Raw genomic sequence first — 25978 nt, 5'->3', positions numbered from 1 at the left:
AACATATAATTTATAGGTTCTCCTTTTGCCAAGTGCCAAGTGTTGTTAAGCATTTTACGTTCCGTACCTGGCCTGTGATGGAGTCTTCTTTCTAACCACACCGAATCATCAAAAGTGCTGAGCTTTTCCTAACTTCAAATCATACCCATTCCATCGGTTGCACGGAATCCCCGACCAGGCGTTTCCTGTCGAGAGGAAATACACGATGGTGGGATAAAAACTGACGAATGAGTTCTGCCCTCCGGCGTGATTAGGAATCAAAGTAATTGCGGGATGCGACCGATTCAATCACAACAAATACTTTCATGGTTCGGATGAAAACAGGCGAAATATTCCGGTGGAGTAACAAGAGACAAAGGTGTTTCGAATACATCAATACACCAAACTCCCGAGATTCTAACATTGAAAATCCTATTCACGATGCACAATCGGTGTATCACGATTGCGACGATATTATTACCTTGTTGAGATCAAACGAATGAATTATCAAGTAATTATAGATTTCAAACGCGAAAAAGTAATCTCGTACGAAATATCGAATGCGTTTCGTTATTGAGAATGAGCCTCGTGTACGGTATATTCTTCCCGTTTTCCGCTCGAGTCGAAATTTGAGCTAAAACGCGGCAACGTACAAACCTGTACGCACATGTACGTAGGTATGTGGATATAAGTCGATCGCTGAGAGGCTTACGCTCGGAGGAGACTGGTGGTGCATTCGAACCAATCCTGTAAAGCTCATGTATTATTATAAGAAAACGACGAAGAATACAATTTTCACAAATACTTCGCAGTAGGTATTTCTCATTGTTAGTTCTCGAGATATTCTGACAATGAGAAAATTCCACAGGAATAAAAAAGGCCTGACATACGGCATACCGTGTCTACCGTAACACCGGAGAGACGGGCAATTTTCCCGATCGAACAACGATGGATGCCCTTAAGTACACATCATGCCCATTAGGATATTAACTCTTGCGTAACGCTCTTATCATCTCTTATGCTCCTATACGTGCGGGATGAGCTTTATTTGTGTTACACGAATCGTCTTGAATATAATACGTCAACGGTCACTCCTTTGGAATAGCGACACGAATGCGCTGTTACACATGCACGTACGTGTGTAAAGACCATGAAATAACGACGATAGGATGCGAAATGCGATATTATTACATCGCAGTTTCTATCGGATTTCCATTTCAATACTCCAGCGGATTATTGATCGAGTGTCGGGCTGCGCGCTGATGGAACGTCCACCGTGGATTTGGTGATATGTCATCATTCGGTTGTAACTATTTCTCTCCGATTTTGTGTTTCGATTAACTTCGGTTCTGATCTGGAAGTCTTGGCTCCCAGTGAGAGATTTCCATAGGATTCTCTCATGCGATGTAGAATGACTTTTGATACTCTGCCGCGTTTTCCGTCCCCATCGTGTCTGGTCAGTTGCGTCGACTGACAATGAGATAAAATCGTACCCCACGACGCTCTGTAAAATATTGTATATGTCAAATGCAGGCCGTGTCGCGTCACGATTTCAATTTTGTCAGGGCTTCGCGACGTTGGCCCAGATTTCCCGATGCGAAATAAATCGCCGGTCAGACGAACCCGTCCAATTGAGCGAAGGACGCGGCTAGCCACTTTGTCGGACTCCGATCACCGTTTCGCGTTTTATTTCATCGGACATTCGACCATGCTTCTACGACTCTGGTTTAGTTTTTTTCCCGCGCACAAAATGCAGGTACCAACTTTTCAGCCCTTTATGTACGTACACTGGCATTGCACGCGCGCGCCTTATTTCGTTTCACTCGTCGTTTGATTTTTCGATCCGTGATTTTTTCTTGTATTTTCACATGGTTATATTTCACAAATTTTTTTTTTTTTCGATCTACGAATTTTCCCCAAAGGGACATCTCGATATTTCTGCTCAATATTTCTGCTTCGACCGAGGGGCAACCATCAACGATACATACGATATATCCGGTCGAATTGGTGAAAATCGCTCCTGCGATACTCGTACCATTATCCGCGCGGTCAAGTAACAAGTCATGAGAAAAATAGAATTTTACGGTATAAATGCATTTCTCCGCAGTGCTCATGGAAATAGTCGATGGATTTTTTCTCGCAGCCGGTAGTCCGTGACTGACTTCGCAAAGCTCGAAAGTTAACCATCTTGCACGTACTCATCCCTTTCTACGTAATACAGAGTCGTATTTTCGATAATTTTCTCCTTACGTTCACCAGGGAGACTCGCTCACTCCATAGCCTCAACGCGTTGTATTCGATGTACGTACACTTCTATTTCAGTGATTCGAGCCGCTGAACCACAGCACGGCCAATTTCCTCCCAGGCGTTCGTTGCACCTTTCAATGTGATGTACCTACCACTCGTATAGCGATGTTTCGGTGCGTGTACCTTTGTACGTTACATACATTCGAATCAAACTGACGGCGTATGACGGATAGGTACGTACGTACGTACGTACGTACTTGCGTTACCATTCCACAATCAATTCGAAAGCGGCAACAACGTTCCGAAGGGTTTCACTGAACGGCTGCGGGCTTTCAACGTGCATACACCTTTTGCTGGTGAGGTAGTCTTCCATAAATGGGAAATGAGAACATTTGCGTTATTTTGTCATCTTGTCAATTGATTTGTTCTTCTATTCGTTTATTTTTTTGCCTTTGCGGAAGAGGTGCTACATAAAGCGATGGGCCGTTAGAGCGCGTAACGGTATTTTTACCCTTACAACGTAGCTTACTGTTATTTCGTTGTTTTTCATTATGTAGTTCACCAACTCCGTCGTAAGTGCTTTAATCTCATCTCTTCATCTTGCTACCGTTTGCTTCGAACCACAGTTCTTCATTCATGAAATCATTCGCTGTGCGATACAACCAGCCGAATTACTTACCGCGTATCACGTAACTCCAAGCATAACTCTCAAAAACGTTCGAGCGCATCAACCGAGGGTTTTCAGAGTATCGCGGTTACACGGCCAACAGTTTTGCACAACCCTGATATCTAGGCAGCAGTTTTCATCGTCGCGAGGAAATCTACCGAATCGAATCATGTACCTACGTAGTACGTACGCAATACATACCGTACGGGTGCGATTCGGTAGATGTGTATTCATCCTAGTCTTCCTGCACGCGCGCGTATCCATTTATAATTCGTATCGTGTTCACCTATGAATTAATTCTCGCGTGCTCCGTGACGGTGTATTACTTTGAGTTTGACTCGTACGCGTTGGAGGTTGACACGTACGTGAACAGGTGATTGCGGTATATCCTTTCGACGGGGCGGAATAGTCCTAGTCCATTGTGTGGAATATCGCGGACAACGACGGTAATAGAATTCGGAGGGCATTTGCAAAATGTTACGACAAAAACGAGAGAGTCCAAGTACAAACTAATTCCGCCGACTCCCGCCTCTTGTACGAATTACGGGACGGGACGGCTGCGGTTCGAATTTGGATCAACGAGACCAGAGCCAAATCTGTCTCTATGCGATCGGTAATAATTTTAATTAACCGATCGCTTGTTCGTCCGTTGAATGTCGGTGACTGACATTCCACGTTGATTTCGAACGCCGCTCTTTGCTTCAAGTTAATATCGAGTGACAAGAAATCCGACTTGTTGGGATTATTTACAATCGGTGAAGACATTGAACGGATACAAAGCGTCGAGTTACCGTGAACAGGCAACGCTCCGTGTCCACTTGGAAATCGCAGACGAAAGGATGATCGCGGAGCTGCGGTAACTCGTACGAAAGGAGCCCCCGTACATCGACGCACGAAACAGTTCTGACGTGAAACGTCGAAATTTTCGTTAGAAGCCGGAAAAGAGTAAAGAGAACTTTCATAGGTGGACTATGGAAGCGCAGAAGTTGGAGCTATGTATTTAGCTCGAATCGTGAAAACAGAAAATGAAACGAAAGATGCCCCCGAGGAACCGAGGAAATCATCCCTCGACGCGGCGACGTAAAACGTGGACAGGTCTGCTCCTCGTATATTCATCTCGATCCAGGGAACTATCGTCCACCATTGACGCTGGGCTTGGATGAAAATAGGTTTTTCAACCTGGAGAAATAACAAATGTAAGTAGACGCACAGCTATGGCGTATAGTTAATTACGTTATACGTCACCGAATACCGAAACGAGAACCGATCGAACGATAAATCATTCCGATATAATAACGATTGCGGTGAAACGCTTCGGTTAACACGTGGGTCGACGAATAGGCGCATAATCGAGGCCACCGAGATTCCGACTGCATCGGCCGATATACCTATATTTGTATACATTTGATACCCGTAGGTATACCTATGCCTACATACTTACAACAGCTGTTGTACCGTGAGGCGGCGACTTTGTCAGCAGATTGTCGGCAGCGTCGTTTTGTAAGCATCTTCGCGATGATCGGCACGTGGACGCGGTCAACGTCCGAACGAAGCGGACGTGACATCGACGATAATTCCAGATTTTGAATTCGATATTTGTCGAAAGAAAAAACACTTCGGACCGAAGCTATAACGCGTTTTTGTACAACGCGGGATTCTAAATTTTACAAAGCTCAATCCCATTTGTAGGGGTCGAAATCCGAAGAACGGTCATCGGTCTCCGATCCGGCTACGTTCTTGCGGTTCTTGCGCGGGGATCAATCCCGCTCCCTCGTATTTCTTTCATCCTGCGACGGTATAGCGCGGTCTCCCGGTCCGATTCCCGGTTTCACCGCCGATGTATACGTACAGGTATATCTCGCATTGCATTAGCAGCACCAAAATTTTTCACCCTCGTGCCACCTACTCGTTGTTTATTATCCAACGCGCGCTTATCAGCTGTAAAATGCGGCTGAGCTCCGTGTTCGGGAGGGCTGGCCTGATTCAAACGAATGAACCGCGGGTTCGATCATCAAAGCAACTCACCGAACGACCCACCGCCACTTTCAACACTCCCTTCGTACAAAATGTCGCCCCAGAGAAACCCCCCCCCCGCACACGCCATGTATGTACGTGTACGGCGAATCGCCCAAGGCCCTAGGTGGACGTAATCGCCGAAGGAAAACTAAATTTTTCCCAAATTATTATAAGAGCACGGGTGAAAAATAGAAGAATTGCGATGCGTCAGACCCGATTCGAAGCTAAAATTTATTTCCACACTGTCGGTGTACCACAGCGGTGGGTCGTACGGAGCGTCGTCGTGAAGACGCTTGCGTGTCATGCGAATCTCATACCTGTAAATCGATTATTATCTCGATTGCGCTCCGTGCGTGGGAATCTACATAATGTTGAGTCGCTGCTGCCGACGCTGCGGTTATGCAATATGAACCACGATGACGCACCTGCCTGCGTTTTCGACCTTGGAAATTCTTCCATTCGATCATGATTCTTGAAAACGTTTGATCAGAATTACGTCTGGTAGGTATGTACGCCTTACCATCCACGCAATAAGTCATACGACATTATTCCGCGATCGAAATACGTCGAGTTTATTCAAGAGTGAATTACGTGAGCTATAATCACACCGACGATACGGGGACACGGGGATATCGGTAGAACCCAACGTCAAATCTTGATCAGAATCCCGCGGTCTTCAGCCGAGCGGACGGAATCAGTCGGTCATGGACGAAGTAGATTATGGGACGAGTGAAAATATGCTCACGTTTACATTGCTTACGTTCAACTATACATACATATGTATCTACATAGGTACCTATAGTATTTTCTGACTCAAAGACCTATTGTCTTGTACAGGAAAATGAGTCAGAGTCAACCTTGCGAGGCGTATGATGTACACCGTAGATTGATTTGGCGTATTATTTTATCCATATTTTGTTATTTTTCTCACGTACAAGCATAATCTGATTTATGTATTGGAAATGTCGCCCCCGGTGTTATGTTGTATGTACGTACGTACGTACAACGGTCAGCGGTTTCGCGCTTAGCTTTTCTTCCTATTATAGAATTTGTTGCTCCATCGCACCGTGTATCGCCGCCTACATGTATGTACGGATTTCGGGAGGACCAACGACAACGGTCTATAACCCACGGAAGAGTAACGACCATGGTTCATCATTTGAGAGCATATCCTTGAAAAATACAACGAAATCGGGGTAGAATTTGCACTTGGTTCGGAAATTCAATTATTCGCGGATCGTGTTCACCGTCGGCGGCATACATACTTGTAATTCCCCACTGTTATTAGGAGGCATGAATTTTATGGAATTTCGCCGCACTATCTGTCAAAAGAATGGGGGTCTGGTACCTGATTTTGATGTAATAACATTTTGCATACGCAATTTTATCGTCATTTCAACTAATCGTTCATTGGCAGGAAATTCGGTTCGGAGGTTCGTGTTAGAGGCGCGTGATTGCTGCACGGTGGTAAAGCGGAAGAGAGGGGGGGGGGGGGGGGATTCAATCATCAATGACGTACGTACGTACGTCTCGTTGAGAATCGCGAAGGAAAGTTTACCCGTTCTCCGTGATATCCCCGGCCGCAGCTTCGGCCCGGCTCGACCCGGGTCCCGGTGGGTCGCAGGCTTGCCGCAGTTCTTGGCGGGACGTAGTTCACCGTCACTCGTCGCGTCGCACGGACGTAGACGAATAAAGTGCAAGGTAGTCGGTGCGGCGTAAGGTGCCGTCGGTCGATTGAAATTTTACGGTTTTGGGACATGACTCTGTAGAGTTATACTTCGGAATCGGAGAGAAAGATAAATAAAATCTTACGTCGAACCGCACCGAATATCGTCAGTGGAGAATGTTTCACTCGTATTTTATCTCTTTTCTCTGAAAATATTATCCAGAATATCCGATAATCTGCTTACCGTTCGTTCGATTTTCCACACTCCGGGTCGAGGTGAGGAGCAAAAAATCTTGTCACGAGTTCTACGCCACCGAGATAATTGGAGAAATGTCGGGAGGACGTTCGATTGTATTGCGCTGATGATAAGTGGAAAAAAATCAGTGATTGACTTTAAATTTTATACGGAGTTGGTGTTGTGTATATTTTGGTGTTGAGGGTTCGATTGTTCTGGTGAAAAATATCGTTCTCGTGACCAACGGCATGCTTATCTACGATGCACAGGTAAAGCCGTGAAAGAAACTTTAATCAAGGATTCTATTAACGATAGGACTCAGTTGTCATCCCTCGACTACATTTTTTTTAAAAGCGAAAACGGACCTTGGTATCGATGTTGGCTCCCAGTTTCGGAGCACTGGGTTTTCCGATGCCCGTTGACGTTATATTTCGATACGGCGAGATGAAATTCTCCCCATCCCCTGGGACTCCGAACGTCATCGATACCCGAACAACAACGGTAGAAAACAAACGATGACGACGAACCCACGTTACGCGTACGTGTAGGATATCGTCGAAAACGCCCGTACACGTATACATATGCGTAACAACGCACGCGTAATATACTGTATACATATGCGTAATGTAACGTACGTAGGTATACGGGGTGAAAGTCGTAAGGGCGCGAATCCGCAAACGGTGGACTGGACAGGGGGTGCCTGGCGGACACTTGGGGTCGGAAACGTCTCCTAAGGGCGCTACGGCACTTCAAAATTGTGAAATTCTGCTCCCGGTGGATGGGCAACGCGCGATTCAACCTAACCGGGCGTACGTAGACGGGGTGGCGCGAGCACCGGCTATAGCTTCGTTTTGCCTGCCCACCGATGTCGGTCAGTTTCGGAAAATTGTCACGTCAGGTTTGGGAAAACTTAGAAAGGCTTGAATTACTGCAATCGTTTATCACTCCCGTAATACCAAGAGTACACCCCCTGCCTACCGTTAGCGGGTCTACCCCCTCACACCTTTCACCCTGTATCTGCACCTCACGTGCGCACGTGATACACTCATTCACCCGATCGATTGTTCCGATACGCGTCGTTATCTGCTAGTACTCGATTGAAAATTAAAGTCGCTCCCGATCATCGACCGCGTGATCAGGCTGTCACGTCGCTCAGAATTTCGAATCCCCGATAATCGTTGACGGAAATTCTTACACCGACTAGCGATTCGCGACACGTTACGTTCGATGATTCGCTTGTGCAAATCGAGGCGACTCTTTCTTTGGGAACGATCGATAGCCGTAAAAGTTCACCGGTTGGATCGATACCTCTTCCGAATGGATTGAGGTATCAAAGTTCGAGCGAAATTTGAAGCTGCGGAAGGCCGATTTTATCTCGGATTTTATTCGCGAACTTCCGTAAGAGAGTGGAACGACAGGTACACTCGGGTAAACCGGGACTGTAAAGAACATACGGTCCGTTCGCAGCCATCTGATACTGTTCACAGGCGCAAGAAATATTACCGATGACCGACCGATCGATAACTCAATCGGTATCATACCCAACAGATTCGTTATCCGTTTCCAAACTCAACTTTCGCTGTTTTCCGATCGCTGGAGATCGGGAAAGGATGGCGCAGAGGCCCGATAAGAAAACTAGAAATTGACAATTAACTTCGAACGAACACCGGTAATCGCTCTACGACTCCCCTACGTTAAGTGTATTTTCCACGCGTCGTATGAGAGTCTGATCATTTATTAAAGTCCATCGTTATCGTCCATTGCATCTGCGTAACGTGTTTACACGAACGATTGTAGCACCATATAATAATGCGGTTATCGGTGTTTGTGCCGAACGTATGGAATATGCTCGGCTCGCTTTGCAAGTCTCTGTCGGTTTAGTTGTAATTGCAAACAAATGAGATTCGATCATTGACCTTCCTTACCTTCGATTTCGGATCAGATTTGTACATTTTGCGTTCGATGATACGTCGATGCTACAACTGGTAATTGGATCAGATGAAGGTATTTCTGTAAATCTAACGCTGGGGCAATTAACCCCTGGGGTGGACCCTTTTTTTTCCAACCATAAGAGGTTGTTGAGGTTCGTTCAAAACAGTTGAACTACTTCAAGATCTGAAAGTGGAGCGTATTGGATATCATTCGTGCATGCGATACATACCCATAGCATAGATATTATGCCCATAGTATACAGGAACTAGAATATTGAAAGTAAAAGAGGTTTTATTACCGATAATACGAAATTCAACAGAAATATGATCGAATCCCGATAATCGGAAGTAGTTGGCAAATGAAACTGACGAAAAAGTAGGAAAAACAACATTGGCTGGCCTATGAAAACACTGAACGGAGAGAATTTGACCCGGCGCAGATGATAGTAGGTAGAGTGACTAATCCGACGCCGCACTGCGTGTAAGCCCTTACTACCACCTGGATTTCTCAAGTAGAAGTAATCCCCCGCCCGTGATTCACATCGAAGGAATTCCAAATGCAAATTTCAACTGTTCCCTCAAAGGCACTGTAACAGACTGCAGTATTCACACGGCGGATTCAGCTTATATTATACGGTGAAAGCTGATCGCGTTCCCCACAAAATGGACACTCGCCGATACGTTTACATCGACTGCAGGATTCATCATATTTCTTCGCGCATGGTCCGGAATCCGAGAACGAAACTTTTCCGTATGTACCCCGTGAAACGATAGGCTATTTTATTTCGGTTGTTTGTCACGTATTGTAGGCAGCTTTTCAATCGCCATGGCGATTGCGAATTGATCAGTTGTGTGAAAAAGATACCATTTCACGCCGTTGATTGACACTCCCTGCGTATGCTACGCAGAAAACCCCCAGAAATAATAATATGAAATGAGACAGCAGAAATCCATGTAACTTTGCTAGATTTGTGCGATTGTTTGTCCGTGGGGTAAAAATAGAATCACACCAGCGTTATCGTATATGTACGTACCTATGTATAAACGCGTACGAGAGGATACATGTTCGTTTTCGCTTGAATATTTTCAGACATTGATGCAAACGAGGAATCATTTCGTTGGCTGATTAATTATTTTTTCTCTGAGGATCTAACGTCATCGGCCTACGCATAAGATGGACGGAAAAAAGTACGCGTGAATACAGAGTACGCGTGTCCGAAGTGAAAATCTATACTTTTGATAACATGCAATGAAATATGTGTATGCAATATACACATCTCGTCTTGTACTATTGCATTCATCTCTTCGTGGGGACAACGAACCATAGTACACAGAGGATGAGAAAACTGGCCCGTTTTCTCTCTGACCGAATTCCTCTCTCCGTCCTTTGAACATCAAAGTCCTGTCACGTATATGATCATTGTTACCGAGTGTGACGCATAGTGTTATTATAAATCGTCCCACTCGACTCGGGCTTGAAATTTTACTCTGAACGCGCGCGAATAAGTTTCACTCGGAAAATGTAACCCTTTTTTTTTTTTTTTCTCTTTTTTCGAAGCTTCTTTACTGACAATGAGTTTTGGAATGGCGACCTAACTCACAATCAGAAAAAGTGAAACGTCACAAACGGAACTTGCAACACTCCTCATTGGCTGGGCAGCGCGCATTGTTCTTGCCCGTGAAACCGAACGAGATAGAGAACTAGAGAGTGGAAACCGCTTCGCACTGCCTGTCATAATGTGATGTGCACGCGTGTGTGTAAGACTTCGTGTGTATCAAGTGCACGGTCGTGAATACATATACGCGACCTATACAAGTACACTGACAAGTTGTGAGTATGTAGGTTGCCCACATTCCGGCGCAAAACTCAACTTTTGAGCCGGTCATATTCTGGGACCGGTGCTTCGAAGGCCATATCATATATCTATGGCCATATGTTGCATAGGTGAACTTACTCACAATCAGCTCGGCCCCTCCTATCGACCCTTTCGATACTTGCATTTACTTCCGAGACGTCTTGTATAATAACGAGGATGGAACGAATGGCAAGGATATCGCATCGTTAACCGTATCGAACATCGTACGTGGAAAGGATACTTTTATTACTTTACCTAGCTTCAGAAGCGCAAACAATAGAGCCTGAAACGTACCGCACCCTAGAAAAGTTGCGCACACGTATTTATCGAGATTAAACAACGATATCCACCCTTGGATATCGTTGTTCATCGAGGGCACGTAATCGGATAACCCGTGCGTGCGGTTCTGCTTGTTGTCCGCATCGAAGCAAAGCTGCATGACATACAACCGTGGTTATAATATCGACCGTGCCAATGCGTGTAATATCAAGTCGAATGACGGAGTGATGGATTTCTAGTTTCACCTGGTCAAAAACACTCTGCTATCTCTGGATTATGACGAAGCGAAGAAATTTCAGTAATTTCATAACATGCGTATGCAGCAGAATTGATAATACTTCTGTTCCCCCACTGCGACAAGGATGAAACGTTATACGAACGCCCATTGCGCAAAAAAAAAATATTTAACCGCCCAGTCGGCAAAATGATTGATCGATGCTCGAGTGTATCGTGCACACGCCGCAACTTATCGCAATCATATCCATGGAAAATTTTGTAGCAAGGGGTGATGGTGTTGGAAATCTGTATGTACGATAACGACGAGAATCGCGGGACGACGATTGAACCGTCTATGACGCAAAATCGATGTTGATGATTATAACTCTATGTCTATATGAGCACTGTTATTTAGCAATGAAAATGGTGCATGCGATTGATGATGGACGTATAATGTACCGCACGAAATTGCGAGAACCTTTTCATGCCGTGTCCAAAATCATTCGTCACACACGGTCCACCCTACAATAACCGATAAAGTTGACCGACCACACCCAGAAATGTATTCAACAGCTCTGAAGTTACGAAACTTGTATCAATGAGTCAAAGGTGCCGACGAGAAATTCGACCGCACATAGAATTACCGTATGCATCCTGTGCTTGTGACCCTTTGTAACGGAACAAAAATCGCTATCTTACCGCGTGATTCTAACACGGAGAAATATCGGAGTATTTTCGGAAGGCCATCGCGACGGTTAACCTCCGGGGGGGGTGTTTGGAGGACGATATATGCCCAAGTCCCTGCGAAACTCTTTCGTCGAAGATGTGCGATACCACGATGGTATATAAAGCCGATATCGAGAGTCGGCTGCGTCGGACCATTTCCGTTTGAAGTAAACCGAGAGAATTAACACGGATAAATGCATTCAGCTAAAAAAACAGATTCAGAGAGAGAGAGAGGTAGAAAAAGAGAGAAACATGAAAAGTCTTTAATTGTCAGATGCACTAGTTCCGCAAGGTGGTGCCAAACTTTTCCACCGATGGATCAGTTCGAATGTTTCGCATTCAAGCCTCCGGCAAGCGGTTCGTTGACCGGTTCTTCAGCGATAAAAAATTGTCCATTGGTAACCCAAATTCGCGAAACAAAATCCTGCACGTTCCACCTATGGAAAGTAGGTATACATGCATATGTGTATTCGTGAAATAGGTATATTCTGTGAAAATTTTGGCCATTGCTCGTGAACAGAGAACGCGATCGAATAGGTGCATATGTGAAAATGCACATAGGGAATTAAAATCCGGCACTCCGGAAGATTATGTCACACAATTGTGCATGAATGTGAAACAAGAGCAGACATCAAAGGTCATCTATACCTGTTGTCGAGTCGGCGATTTTCTTCGGACAAGTCTCCAAGAAGATAATTAGGTCGCGATCGATGCCCCGTTTGCTAACCGCGACCTTCTCGTAATATCTCTACCGCATGAAGGAAATGAAACTCCCCGATCGTTGTAAATATAAACCAACTCCTATATAGTCAGTTTCAAACCGCCCATACGTACGAAACGCTTCATTATTATACGTGTGCGGAGCCAACGGGAAGCGGTGAGAAGGCACTTGTACAAACCGACAAATCTTTTCGCCGATATTTTCCAATAGGATTCTCCAAGCGATCGTTTCAGTCTCATTTTATTCCGTGTCGATGTATCATCGTTCCCATTCGCGTTCGTTTGCAATCTCGGCACGGTAGCGCGAGTCCATGCAGACATCATATTTTACGATCAAGAACGGAGGGCGAATTTTCCGTTACCGAACAGGAAAACCCCAGTCCGATGATGTCTGCGTTGTGTGTAGGTTTTACGATGTACACGTGACAAAAATCGTTTTTCAGACTATGCGCGCAAATGTGGTGGTAGAAAGGTCTTTGACACAGAGCTGTGTCCCATCTCTCTCCCCAATTAACGAATTATATTATAGCGACCCTATTAATTCATTAATGCCCCTTAACCCTCGGGGGTCTGTTCCATATCCGGTGCGGCTCGCGTGATCGAGATAAACGTATAAGTAAAACGAACCTCCGGCTGGATTGACTCCGAAGAAAGGAAAAATATCTTTCTTTTCGCTTTGCATCTGCAGCTCGAGCTGCTCTGCCTGTTACGTTTCTCATGCACGCTTGCGTTTCTCCGCTTCCAGACTACGGCAGCTGGTATGAGAGCAGTTTTAAAGTTGTCTGGATATACGAGAATTTACCGAGAAACTGACGCGCGTGTAGATATATGTATGAGTCAAAGTGAAATAATGTTTCAATTATTGCATGATATCAAGTTCTTGGCGCGGACGACTCGACCCGTGTACCCATCTCTGCGGCTATGACTCACCGTCGCGTAGTGTATCCCTATAGGTACGTACGTACATACGTACGTACGTACGTAACCGACGTATTCACACGTGAGTCTTTTTGTCATGTACGATCCGATAGTTCCGAATGCGAAACTTAATCCCTGATCGCTACCCAGAATGTCAAATTACAATCGACGCAGGTGCGATACCTCCAGCCCTCATTACCGAATTCACTCGTTCGTCTACTCGAGTGATTCCCACCTATAGTTTCGAACGTCCATATACCCTCGTGTCATGTATGTCGATTCACACGGTCGATAATGTCGCTCCTGGATTTTCTCGAAACTCCATTTCGTACTTGAAAAATTATCTCTCAGATGCTCTGAAAATTATCATCAACTCCCGAAATAGACGAACGCGCCACCTCGTCAAATCTAATTGTGAGTGTAAGTGGTCCGGATTAAGCGACCGATGATTCCATGACTCACTCGCTGTGTCAGTTCATTTGATCTACACATATACCATTTCGTTGTACGTTGTACATCGGTATAAATATGTACGTACGTACGTACGCGTACCCGCGCACATATGAACGTACATTACATATATATTTACCCGTCGCACTTACAGAAGTCCATATATCACACAATCGTCCAACTAGTTTTTGGCTGCCAGTAATTGCGTCGTATACGTTGTAAGTATAGCCTACGGAGGAGCCAGGACTCGAACGACATATATTTCGATTCTAGGATCAATTCGAAACAAAGCCTTATGTTTCGTTAATTTTGTTGTTACTTTTGTTTGTTCGTTTTTTTTTTTTTCTCTGTTGGTTTTACCCGTTTGACCGCATAATTCTTCACGTGTTCTCAGATGACTACACGAACGAGTTGGACAGCGCGCAGAGCTGAACAGAATCGCACTTGAGTGAAAGCTGTACCGAGGATTTTTCCTTACCCTCACTAATTGGTGCCAGGTCGATACAAGTGCGATTTTCGCGGTGAAACGTCGTGTACGCCATTTTTCATGCTTTCCATTCCACTGTTGCAAACGCTCCGAAAACTTACCAAATACGAAAATACGTCGATGTAGAAAAACGTATTACGCCTTTTCGCTCATTCAAAAAAAAAATCAAAGCTAACGATGTAATAAAGTCGTATCATGGATATATATTGAACATATATCTATGGTCGTATATTGTGTCAACGCACCGTGTATGTATCCGTAGCCGCCAGTACTTACGACCTTTCATCATTTACCGGTCAAATTTTCAATTTCAACGTTTCTCAACATATTATTGCATTTTGAGCATACACATACAATACAGACGAAAACATATACGCCCTTCTACCTTTACTCGCGGTACAAGGTCGCACATTGGTACATATTATATGCCTTGTGCGTATAATATATTGGCCATATACCTACCATTAGCCACGCGATATATACCGTCATTCGCTCAACCCATCCATGCGCACGTACGTACTCACAATCAGCTCTCTAGAGTCTCTGCTGCGAACGCATGAAGTGAGTAAAATTTTTGTACGAGAAATTATTCAGAGCGTTCGTCACAGCGTCGATGGCACACAATCAGATTCGTTGAATACCTACGTTGCGTCGCCGCGTCGCGACAATAACGTCTACGATATTGCGTTGCTTGATTACCGTCTTTGCGTTCGCGTATATCCGAATTTATGACATCCAGAACGGAGGAGACACGTGTTGCGCGACGAATCGTTGCTGGCCTATTCACCGTTAGGTTTTCGCAACGTGAATACTCCGGTGACATTGGTAAGTGTACGATAGCGGGTACATTATGCGTACCGTGTCTGTATGACAAATTGTGACGATCTGCTGCAGTTGAGACTGCACTGACAGAGAACCGTTAAAACGCGTTCGCGCGTCTGTATAAACTACACGATCGTTTCGTAAATTGACCGAATCTCTAGAATGCCTAGGTCGAAGAAGAGTAAATTCCTCAGAAATCCGTGTGCGTACGAAAGACCTCCCATGCGATATGCGGACATATCGCATATGCGATGCTTAACCCATGAAAAGTATTCCCTCGTCACAATCATAAAGGTAAAATGTATATATGTATACATATATATACATACACATGGGTGCAATATTCGTCATCCCGGGGTTCTTGAGATATTGAATTTTTTCAATTTTACTTTTAGGACACGTGCAGATTATCACAGAATAGGTGAAGACCTTCAAAGCCGAAGCCGGTTGAATTGTATATTACCATGGTCTGTACAAATCGGCTTTCAACCATGTTGGAATCCTGCAATGGTATGGAATCATTGGGTAGAATTTCGCGAATTAAATGATCTGGGGTGGATTTTTACCGAAAGAACTTATACGTTACGGACTCGGGCAGGATACTCGATCAAAAGAGCAGCAGCATGTAGCACCGCGAAAAGAAAAGAGAAATTCTTATTTTCTGCGCGTCAATTTCCGCAATCCTAAATTGTACGACTCGATCCGGTAATAGCTGATATAGCTTTCAACACGAACCAGGCCTAGATCCCACGAAGAGCGTCACGAGTAAGGCTTCGTGATTCTCTATGAAAGAGTACGTGATATCACAAATGGAGATAATATATGTATAGTTGCAGTCCAGTAGGAAAACGGAAGTCTTGATAATTTCCAACGTATTATAATAGCGGACATGAATGCAACCGACTTTACCTTCCGGCAATTCTTTTCCTCTCATCTTCCCACGTATACTACAGCGTATCTATTCAAAAAGTGCGCTAAAACTTTCAATTTTCCAAGAAATTTTCCATTCCAACGTGTATTCTCACCGCGCATACGCGCGCGGTGGAGAAATTTTCTCAACTGGTGGGGCGAACTCGCGTGACTGTGGTACAGCTGCATCGGAATTTTGCATGATTGCCGCCACAGTTGCACTCCATACGAACGCCAATAACAACGGAAAATAAGTAATCGAGGCCGAACATTTATCCAGTTTAACCTTCGCGACATGTTCTCTTGAAATGTGCACAAGTTTTCATGGGTATTTATGCGGTTGTATCGTATGATGCATGTACGTATGAGTCTACCGTAGTGTACCGAGGGTTGAATCTTGCGACAATGAAGAAAAAATGTGATGATTCGACGACACTGAATCTGGTCCACTGGTCCATAACAGATCGAATAACGAAAATCGAACGATGCACTTCCCGTTGCCACATGGTCCCGCTTCGGATTCCGATTTCCGATACTCGCGGTCTCGCTAGCGATCGTTGCCCGTCAGTGACGCACGCTTCACGATCCAATTTAAGTTCTTGCGCGTGCAAGTGTTCGTAACACAGCAGCTCTTTCACGCGAGAACTTGACATGCGGTACATTGTATAGCATATATGTATGTATACACATAGGCAAGTCTGGCGAAGATCGGTAGGTACTCGCATGCCGCGAGCATATGCAGAGCTTTTGTAAGATACACCCCCACTTTCTATCTTGTACGCATTACATTCAGCGTTATGTCAAGTATGCTTATGCATTGTACGCTGACATTCATATATGTATAATATATTTCGATACATTTCGATATTTTTCTTCCTATTACTCGTGGACTTTTGTTTTGGTTTCACCAATGATATTTAGGTAGAATTTACTTCTGAACATTTGATGTTCTTGGCAAATTTGTTTGCACCGTAGGTGCATTTTGAACAGATTTCATAAGTTTTCGTATGTTGTCGATGAACATCGGAGTGTCGATCGTGGATTCTGTAGTAGATACCGTTGGTGCAGTAAGATGTTCGTCCAGTTCCGAAAAATTCAGTTACCATCACATTTGAGTTTAGCAGTTATCCAGTGACTCGGTATAGTTCTACGCGTTTGCAATCCAACGATTAATTACTTTGCAGGTTGGTTTTATATGCCTCGGACGATGTGTCCTATTTGAATAAAAGAGCCCGGTAGCTGCTAAATTGCCACTTGGAGTCCACGCGGTTGTTCGGTTCGCTAAAAACGTGTCGATCACCACCACCTCTCCGATTCGTGGCAATTCGTTATACCTACGATTGTATACGATTGTGTGTTCCTTCGTGAGCGTAATTAGACCGCTCGTGAGTACCCCCCTCTCCGTATGGCTCGTTGTCGGTTGTCTTCTTTATTACGGAACGGCTGCCGACGGTCCTAATACGATGAAGAGAAACAACGAATGTGGTGCACGCCTACGCCTGCTACTTCGATGCATGCAGGTTATTCATTTTCAAGGGAGTGTGTAGACGTGTGACCAAGTTAAGGCCCGCACACGAGCACACCACGCCTTTGTTCCGGAAACCGACGGGTTCATCAGAACGAAACAATATTCAAATGCCGAAAAATATGAACGATTCTGTATCATAAACACCTTTCTAAAAAAAAGGGTCGTTGGATTCTTTTACACTCCGGTACAAAATTAGTCGAGTAAAATAGAAGAAAATGAGGGCTTATTTCGAATTTGAGACTGATTTTGAATAAGTAATTGGAATAATTATTAATTATTGAAAATAATAGATAATTGCACTTTTCAATAGATCGAATCAGAGATGCGATGCCAGACAAGAGTCAGAATCCTTGGCGCTTCGCGATAATTATAATATTGTTTTTACCTCATAAAATATAATCACCCTTTTCAAAATCAAGTTTGGTTCTGTCGATTATTTTACTCAATGACAATCAAGAAAATTTTCATCGATCTCATGGGGTTATACGTGGGGATTGTAAAACGTTTCATGGATACCCGCATCCACCATTGCAGTATCAACCACCGGGATTTTGTTGAAAATTTTCAGGAACAACGACGTGTAAACCTGATACCACTACGTCGCACCTACTAGACCAAACGAAACTTGAACCGGAAGTTTCTGGTTACTTCTCGAACTGGGCTTATTTCCGAACAACGGTTTAATCATATATTGGACACTATGTAACAACTACACCTATATCTTTAAGACTCTTACATAATGCCAGCTGTCGATTGTAGACAACAACAAATGGTACCCGTAAATAAACAAATATCGCTGGTAGTTCACAAAAGAAAAGGTATCGGAAAAACGGGGGCCCCCAAAGCGTTCTATTCACCGACGAAATTGATTATACGAAATATGATTTCATCGTGTACATATTTTCATCTTTCTGCAGACAAGCGTCGGTTAATTATGATAGACCCATTCTAACCTGCGATTGCGGCGAGGTCTGTAGTTTCAATTGTAAAAAAAAAATCAAGTGCTCGCATACGAAGGAAAATAAAAATTATACTTGCGTTTTCAAAAATTCAACGGCGTACTGCAGCATTATCTTACAATTAGTCGGTACAACGAGTATGTTCAGGCCCAGCTACCGTGTTCAGGAAGTGCATTGTGCACGTCTCGATTCTCGTACGCGTAATCTGAAACACCGGATGCACAGAAGTGTGTTACGCGAGGGAAATTTCCCTTACATGTCCGTACGTACCAGCACATGTCGATGGTCAGTTAGCAAGCGACTATCAAACTCAAGCGACCGCATGACCACAGTAGACAAAATCATTGTCTGAATCAGAATGGAAGATGCCATAGAATGCAGTACATTCAACAGTTTCGGAACTCTTTCTGACAATGCGGAATTAGAAAGACCTATATCGTTATTCCTATTTTTCAATCATTTGTTACTAATAACATGATTATTGTTTTTATTTTCGTTTTTTTTTTTTTTTTTTTTTTTTTTGTTATTGCTATTGCTATTTTTTTCTCTATTTTTTATATTTTCTTTTTCGGCACTAACGGTTCTTCAACGTTGATCTTACCAGTCTTTGTTGTTTTCATCTTTCAGATGAAAATGAACGGTCCAGTTTACGCTTCTTCGTGTCCAGCCCTCCAGTCAAATTTGTCTTTGCACAGTTCTTCGTTCTATAGCGAGTACAGTGGAAGCACAAGAAGACGATTATCGTCGACGGGAGAAGCAGATACATCCGCCACCTCTAGTTACGAGGGCAGTGACAGTTCTGAACACAGTGACGAAACACGCTTGGATCCAGTCAGTCAATTGGAACGTGAACAACTCGAAACCTTCTTTCGGGGACTTAAGACACAGGTGAAAGGAAGCAAATCCCAATTAAAGTCGTAGTCTTTTTCAAGAGCGATATATTCTAATGTAGGAATTGAATTTCTATAGGTATTCGTCTGCGAGTCGCTGGCCAATTTATACCTGGGCAACGCGTCTCAGCTTGGAACGTGGGAGCTTCGATTCACCGGAATCCCAGTCGTGGTTCTCGACTTGGGAGAGACAAGATCACGTTCAAAAAGACGCATTCAAATTCTTTTAGCGGAACGCGGGACCTGTTTTACGCTGTGGAGAGAAACGATCGACAACTTGTCGTCCTACAAGGTGATTAAAATGATTCAAAGCTGCCGAAAAGCTTTATCAGAGTAATGCAAACGTCTGATCGGATAACCAATTTCTTCAACAGGTTTCCGGTGCAGCTTTCCACACGATGTGTCTCTCTTTAGATCACACCCGACTCGCCGGTTTGAGTTTCGACAATTCAAAAGCTGCTAATGACCTATGGCAGCATATCGAGCGTCTGGTATCCTGCCCTGAGAACATCAGTCTTTCGGCCCCTGGTAAAAAGAAAAAAAAATCACCACAGAAGAAAGTAGTTCTTCCTGCAAAGAGCAACATTAGCCAACCTTGTCAATTTCAGCACGTTACTAGCGTGGACGCTGCGGACAGGTCGCGTTATTTTTCACTGCAAACTCTAGTGCCGATTCTTACCCAAGTGGAAGACTCCTTGGAAACGACGTACTAGACGTCAAATAAATATGTTAGTCTCTAAAACCCTGACTCACGCAACAAAAAATGCTGGACAAGAACAATACATTCTACAATTCATCCGCGTGTCAAAATATATGTAAGAAGGGGTTCGCTGACGGTAGAATAAATGATAACCCCATCATCGGTTTTCGAAATAATCCAAAATCTGGTCCTACTTTTCAAAGTTTAAAGTAACGACCGAGACATCAAAACGTAAATTCCAGGATAGTGCGACCTAGGGTGGTCCTTATTTGGGTCATTTTTGAATTTTGTTGCTCCCTATAACCCAGATGTCCGCAATTGAATAAAAAAAAATGCTCGCGAAAGCTGGAGCTCGTAGCTCAATCCTAATTGCAAGTGCCCCCTTCCCCCCCCCCCCCCCCCCAACGTCTTCAAATTGTCCCATTTGAATAACATGCCGGTTTAGGGATTTAACCGTCATTATTTCGTTTCTATTACTGTGCTGCTACAAAAAATCTGCGAATTGCCGAATCTCTTATCTATATCGGCAGATGAGCTACGAAGATTTTGTGGATTTTTTTGATCAAATAATTGTAGTGTCGTTTTTTTAAAAATGCCATCTTCTGACGTATAATTGACATTCATCATATATCTATAGGTTCGACAATTATTTGATACAAAACATTCACACAATATAATTATATACATAACTTGTACTTATACATATGTATAATAGATATAAATAAGAGTTTGGGCAATTTTCAGATTTTTTAGAGCAGCACAGTAATAGAAACAAAAAAAAAGACCGTCAAGTCTCAAAAACCTCGTGTTATTCAAATGGGGGAATTCAAAGGCGTTGGGGGATTACTTAGAATTGAACTACGAGCTTCAGCTTTTGCGAGCGTTCCTTTTTAATGATTATTCGTCGACATTTGAGCTTTAGGGAGCAACAAAATGAAAGAATGACCCAAATAAGGACCACCCTAGTGCAGCCGATATGTACGAATGGAAAGTATTGATTTTGAAGGGTTGTCTCCATTTATTTCTCACTTCTTACAATTAGTATTCTTGTAAACGTTAGTTTTATTTGTATTATTAATGTTAAAATTTTTGTATTACTTATGTAAATGAACCCATTTTAATTCGAAAACTTCGCATCTTGTATATCCGTTATGTTACAACTTTCGTGTAAACAATAATCGGCTCGATAACTTGCTTTGATGCGATTTGTGTGTTGTCAAAAGGAACGCCTCATTCCCCCATGCATTCTGTATACTAATACACTGATTGTGAGTAAGTTAGTTACTTAATGCCAATACACAGCACAATATTATGATGAATGGCTCGCCGCTATCACATCACAGAACTGGTGTCATTTGTGAGCACGATGGAATGCCGAATTGGTTTTACTAGCGTAAATTGATTGATAGACCTGCTCGTTCGTCTGGGTGTCGACGCGGCCGCAGAGGATTATAACCTACTAGCATCCCCCGTCACGGATTCGCTCGCAATGTTTTTGTGCCGCGCTATTCTTCAAAGAACTTGACGTAAGAAAGAGCATGACGAGTAGAGTTTTTAGAATGCAGAGAGCTCAGCAGCTTGCCACTTGTAATTAGTGGTTTGAATAAGGAGTTTACAGCAGGAATTGAATATTACTTATTTACTCACTGACACATTTCAATGAACTTCAATGAATAATTTTTCATTTTTTCATAGCCTATGGTACTTCAGAATAATACATCATCAAGCGACTGTTGAGATTTTTTATCGATTGCTGAAGCAGTTTTTGAAATTTTCGTAAACGCATAAACATACGCTTACTCTTCATATTTAAATATCGCGATGACATGAGATGTGATTATTGTTATTGGACTGTGGACATTGATTGTTGCACCACGTTATATACTTTCCAAGTATATGCCAATTTAATCAAGTACTGCATTCTACTCATACGAAAGATGGATCTGTATTATTCCTCTGTTTAATAAGAACGACGTAGTTGACTAGATAATTGAACCGGTGGATTGGAATTGACAATGTATTTTCCAATGGAAACAGTAAAACCTTAGTGTAGAAAGTTGTTTGAAATCATCGATTAAGTTTTTCTAAGCATAAATTGTCGTAAATTTTTCACTTTCATTGTCATAGCTATTCATTATGCAATATCGAAATCCATAAACGAAGTATGTTTGTTTTCAAACTAGACCATATAAGTAATGTACTATATGGTACTACGTGCAATTGTGTATCTACGCATACCCATTGTTAAACAGAATTGATCAAATAGCGAGGATATATGTATAAAATCAGGCTCGTCAAAAAAATTATAATTATAATCCTAAGCGAAATACTTTTTTTTAGCAATAATAACGTTAATAACGTGTAATAACGTACAAAACTCAAACAGAAATAGAAATAGAAACAAAACATTCAGTTAAATTAATCATGCAAATAACTGAGTCGCGGTTAAATTTGACAAACAATTGAGATTCACCTCTACCGTTGCGCTGCTATAAATTCCCCTAGCGATATTTAGCGCCAACCTCGATCATATCGCGTAGTGTCTTATCACGTCAGCTATGACTGAGGTTTGGTCACATAGTTATACATATGTGTGCCGTATGAAATGTTTTTTTGCCCAAAATGAAATAATAGTGAAAATTGTTGTTTGATCGACATATCAGATATCAGCACCCCTTTTTGTGTCATATTTCACATCTGTAAGAATCTGTTTAAACATAGAATAGATTGACTTATTGAACTTATTTTTTCTCCTGACTCAATAGGCTTGGTTTACCCCCAGCTCTACGATGTACTATGTAATAAAAAAAAGACTCGACGACATTTTACGATAATTACTTTCAACTAGTTTGAGCCATGAATATTATTATCATCATTGGTATCGTCAATAACTGAAATCATAGATATACATCTAGATAAACATACAACAGGGGTACGTGTATAATATTGAGTCAAGCTTTGTTTTTTGATACTGCAACTATTAAACAGATGCATTTTACCAACTAGGAATGAGCCATAGATTAAAAATTTCATCGTAGGGTAAGTTGAGGAAAGATGATACACAAGAAGAGATGGTACATTTCTCGCTGTTACAAGCCTATCTTGCCAACCGAGCTGGCTTTCATTGTGATTATGAGCGCGTTGAGAATAGATAAACAAAAAATTCGAGCGTTCATCCAATGGCCGCGGATCTTCACAAAGTTAGAAAAGGCGGAAAAATAGAAAAGGCGTACCATCTCTCCTCGATTTACCCTACGCATAAAACATTGACGATTACATCCAAACCAATGATAGGTATGTCTTATCTCGTTGAGGTATTACGATAAGACGATTAGTTTGTTTGACATATACTAACAAAAAAGAACAAAAAAAAAAAAAAAAGAAGAAAAGTAATAGAAATCACGAAACAAAAATTATCTTTCTTGGCTTCAATAAATCTCACGGTAGACTATTAGACGCAATTAGTGATTTCAATAGGTGTTATTTATTGTAGAATCAAATCTACTATATTATACATCAGGGCGGGTTGAAAAAACTAAAAATTGTTGGTGACCCCCAAAAATCAAAGATATCGCTGAAAGAAAGTTCTCCGTGCAAGGATTCGATTTTTTTTTTATTTTCCTGGGAGGCGCGTGGGACGCTCTAAAACGCCATTTTTTGCATATAATTCACTATATCGCTCATAAACGGAAGCAGATAATTCCGAAGATTCTGAATGTTTTATATAAGGTGCCCGTACGTGTACTCTTTCGAAGCCACATTACCTCAATACAAATGGTACAACCAAATCGTTCATATCTTCGAAAAAAATCTCCGAAAATCAATATTTTCATGATTTTACATTTAATACGCATTATTATGGGTGTTTTTTTTATTCTAAAACACTTTTGTATGTCTCCAACTTTTTTTTTGATACCGACTGATACCGAGTTTCAGCGGAGAAACAAAATAGAAGACATGAAAATATTGATTTTCGGAGATTTTTTTCGAAGATGTGAACTATTTATTGAAATTAGGAAAATTGGCTTCGAAAGAGTACACACCTGGGCATCTCATGTAAAAAATTCAGAAGTTTTGGAATCATCTTCTTCCGTTCATGAGCGATACAGTGAATTTTATACTAAAAAACGGTGTTTTTGAGCATCCCGCGCGCCTCTTATGAAAATTAAAAAAATCGAATCGTCGCACGAAGAACTTTCTTTCAGCGATATCTTTGATATTTGGGGGTCGCCAACAATTTTTGGTTTCTTCGGCCCGCCGTATTATAGGTACGTACGTACGTACATATTAAATGATATTATACTGATACTATACTGTAATGTCTTGTATAAATGAACACCGGGATTATAAGTAATAACAATTTATAAATAATAACAATAAATTTTGTCCATATCGAAAAAACGATGAGCCGATGGTGAAGAAGCGACGAATTTTCTTTCCATCGACATATAGCCTCAATATTATGTATGTATATTGTAATGTATCGTACAGTTATGAATTTCTCAAAATTTTACATACTCCGATTGTACGTTAAATCGACAATATAATTCTGTATTGAGGCTATCCTTTAATTATATTGACTTTTCTTTATCTATACGACTGTGATATAAATATATTCGTGTCATTTTATTCTGTGACCCAGATTTACAACACAAAAGGTAAACGTACATTAATATTCTATTAGGTTGGTACGACAGGTCGTCATTATTTTACGTATGGAATTGTGCTAATAAAATGTGAGTAGTTACATCGTTTCGAAATTCTCAATTGCCCTTGACTTTTTCTGAGCAGAAAAAGAATCAAATCCCATCTGAAATCTAGATACATTAGGAACGAGATTGCATCTAACATTTTTGGAGTCGTCCCACTACCAAAAATTTGCATCCTAGATGGGTGAGTATTGCCTCCGTATTCATGACAAATCCGATTGACAATTGATCCGGGAAAAAAATTGCAGAGTTAATGCGAAAAAATGTGTTCTCAGGAGCTCGTACGACGAACGACCGGCTGTCCGCTTGACGATCGTGCGTCTCCGGTTGCGCACACACCGCGCGTGACATTAAAGAATTGGTTGACGAAAGAATGTTTTCAAACGGGCAGCGTGTGTGAATGTGATTGATATCCTGCTGAGGATCGAATGAAAATTGTGCTATGAAATTCCACGGTCTTGATTCGTGTCACGTACAAGAAATACTAACGGAATATTGCATTTCGACAAACCCGAATAATCCAAAGTAGTTTGCATAAGTACGACAAGTTTATTATGCGCTAATTCGGCTACAATACCGATATGATCGACAATCAGTAGGATAATAACTGACGATTCTTAAATCTGTAATCAGGCGAAAGAATCAAGTTACGTTGCAGAACGATCGCAGGACAACATCCTCGATATAAAACCAAAAGCGATCGATGTAGCCTCGGTAAACTTTTAAGGGACTCGACGATCACCTTGTATATTATATTATACCCTATAACTGGGTGCTCCAGATAGATGCAAGTCTGATATGAGATCGGCTTACCAGAGCCCGACGGAGTAATAAGAGGACCGAAGCCGCCTGCTTATGTCGCACCCTCGCTTGTTTATGTGAATCATTCCAACCTACCGCGTCGAACCATGAGATTCGAAGATCTCCTCGTAACTCACGCTCACCTGTACGGTGGGTGAACCTCCAATCTGAACATCGACCAATTTTCTCCCTCCTACTTAGAGAATTAACCACTTGCTCAAAACTCAATGCACTCTGATCGCTATCGATTCTCGTACCTGGATTATC

General features: G+C 42.4%; 1 protein-coding gene across 1 annotated transcript; it reads left to right on the top strand.

Moving 5' to 3' along the window:
• The first annotated feature begins 6531 nt into the window (after positions 1-6531).
• LOC105691444 lies at positions 6532-24948 on the top strand. Its single transcript, XM_012409913.3, has 4 exons — positions 6532-7079; positions 19239-19499; positions 19581-19793; positions 19876-24948. The coding sequence occupies exons 1-4, from the start codon at positions 7059-7061 to the stop codon at positions 20212-20214; spliced, it is 834 nt and encodes a 277-aa protein (XP_012265336.2). The 5' UTR covers positions 6532-7058; the 3' UTR covers positions 20215-24948.
• The last annotated feature ends 1030 nt before the right edge of the window (positions 24949-25978 follow it).

The sequence above is a fragment of the Athalia rosae genome, chromosome 2 (assembly GCF_917208135.1).
Source record: "Athalia rosae chromosome 2, iyAthRosa1.1, whole genome shotgun sequence".
NCBI classification, from domain to species: domain Eukaryota; kingdom Metazoa; phylum Arthropoda; class Insecta; order Hymenoptera; family Athaliidae; genus Athalia; species Athalia rosae.
The sequence above is the reverse complement of the archived record's forward strand: the minus strand, read 5'-3'. Positions and strand labels throughout refer to the sequence as shown.

Coding starts and splice junctions, on each gene's coding strand:
- LOC105691444 (XM_012409913.3), top strand. CDS start 7,059: ATGCTTATCTACGATGCACAG. Junction 7,080..19,238: donor TGCTTATCTACGATGCACAG/GTAAAGCCGTGA, acceptor TTCATCTTTCAG/ATGAAAATGAACGGTCCAGT. Junction 19,794..19,875: donor ACAACTTGTCGTCCTACAAG/GTGATTAAAATG, acceptor TTTCTTCAACAG/GTTTCCGGTGCAGCTTTCCA.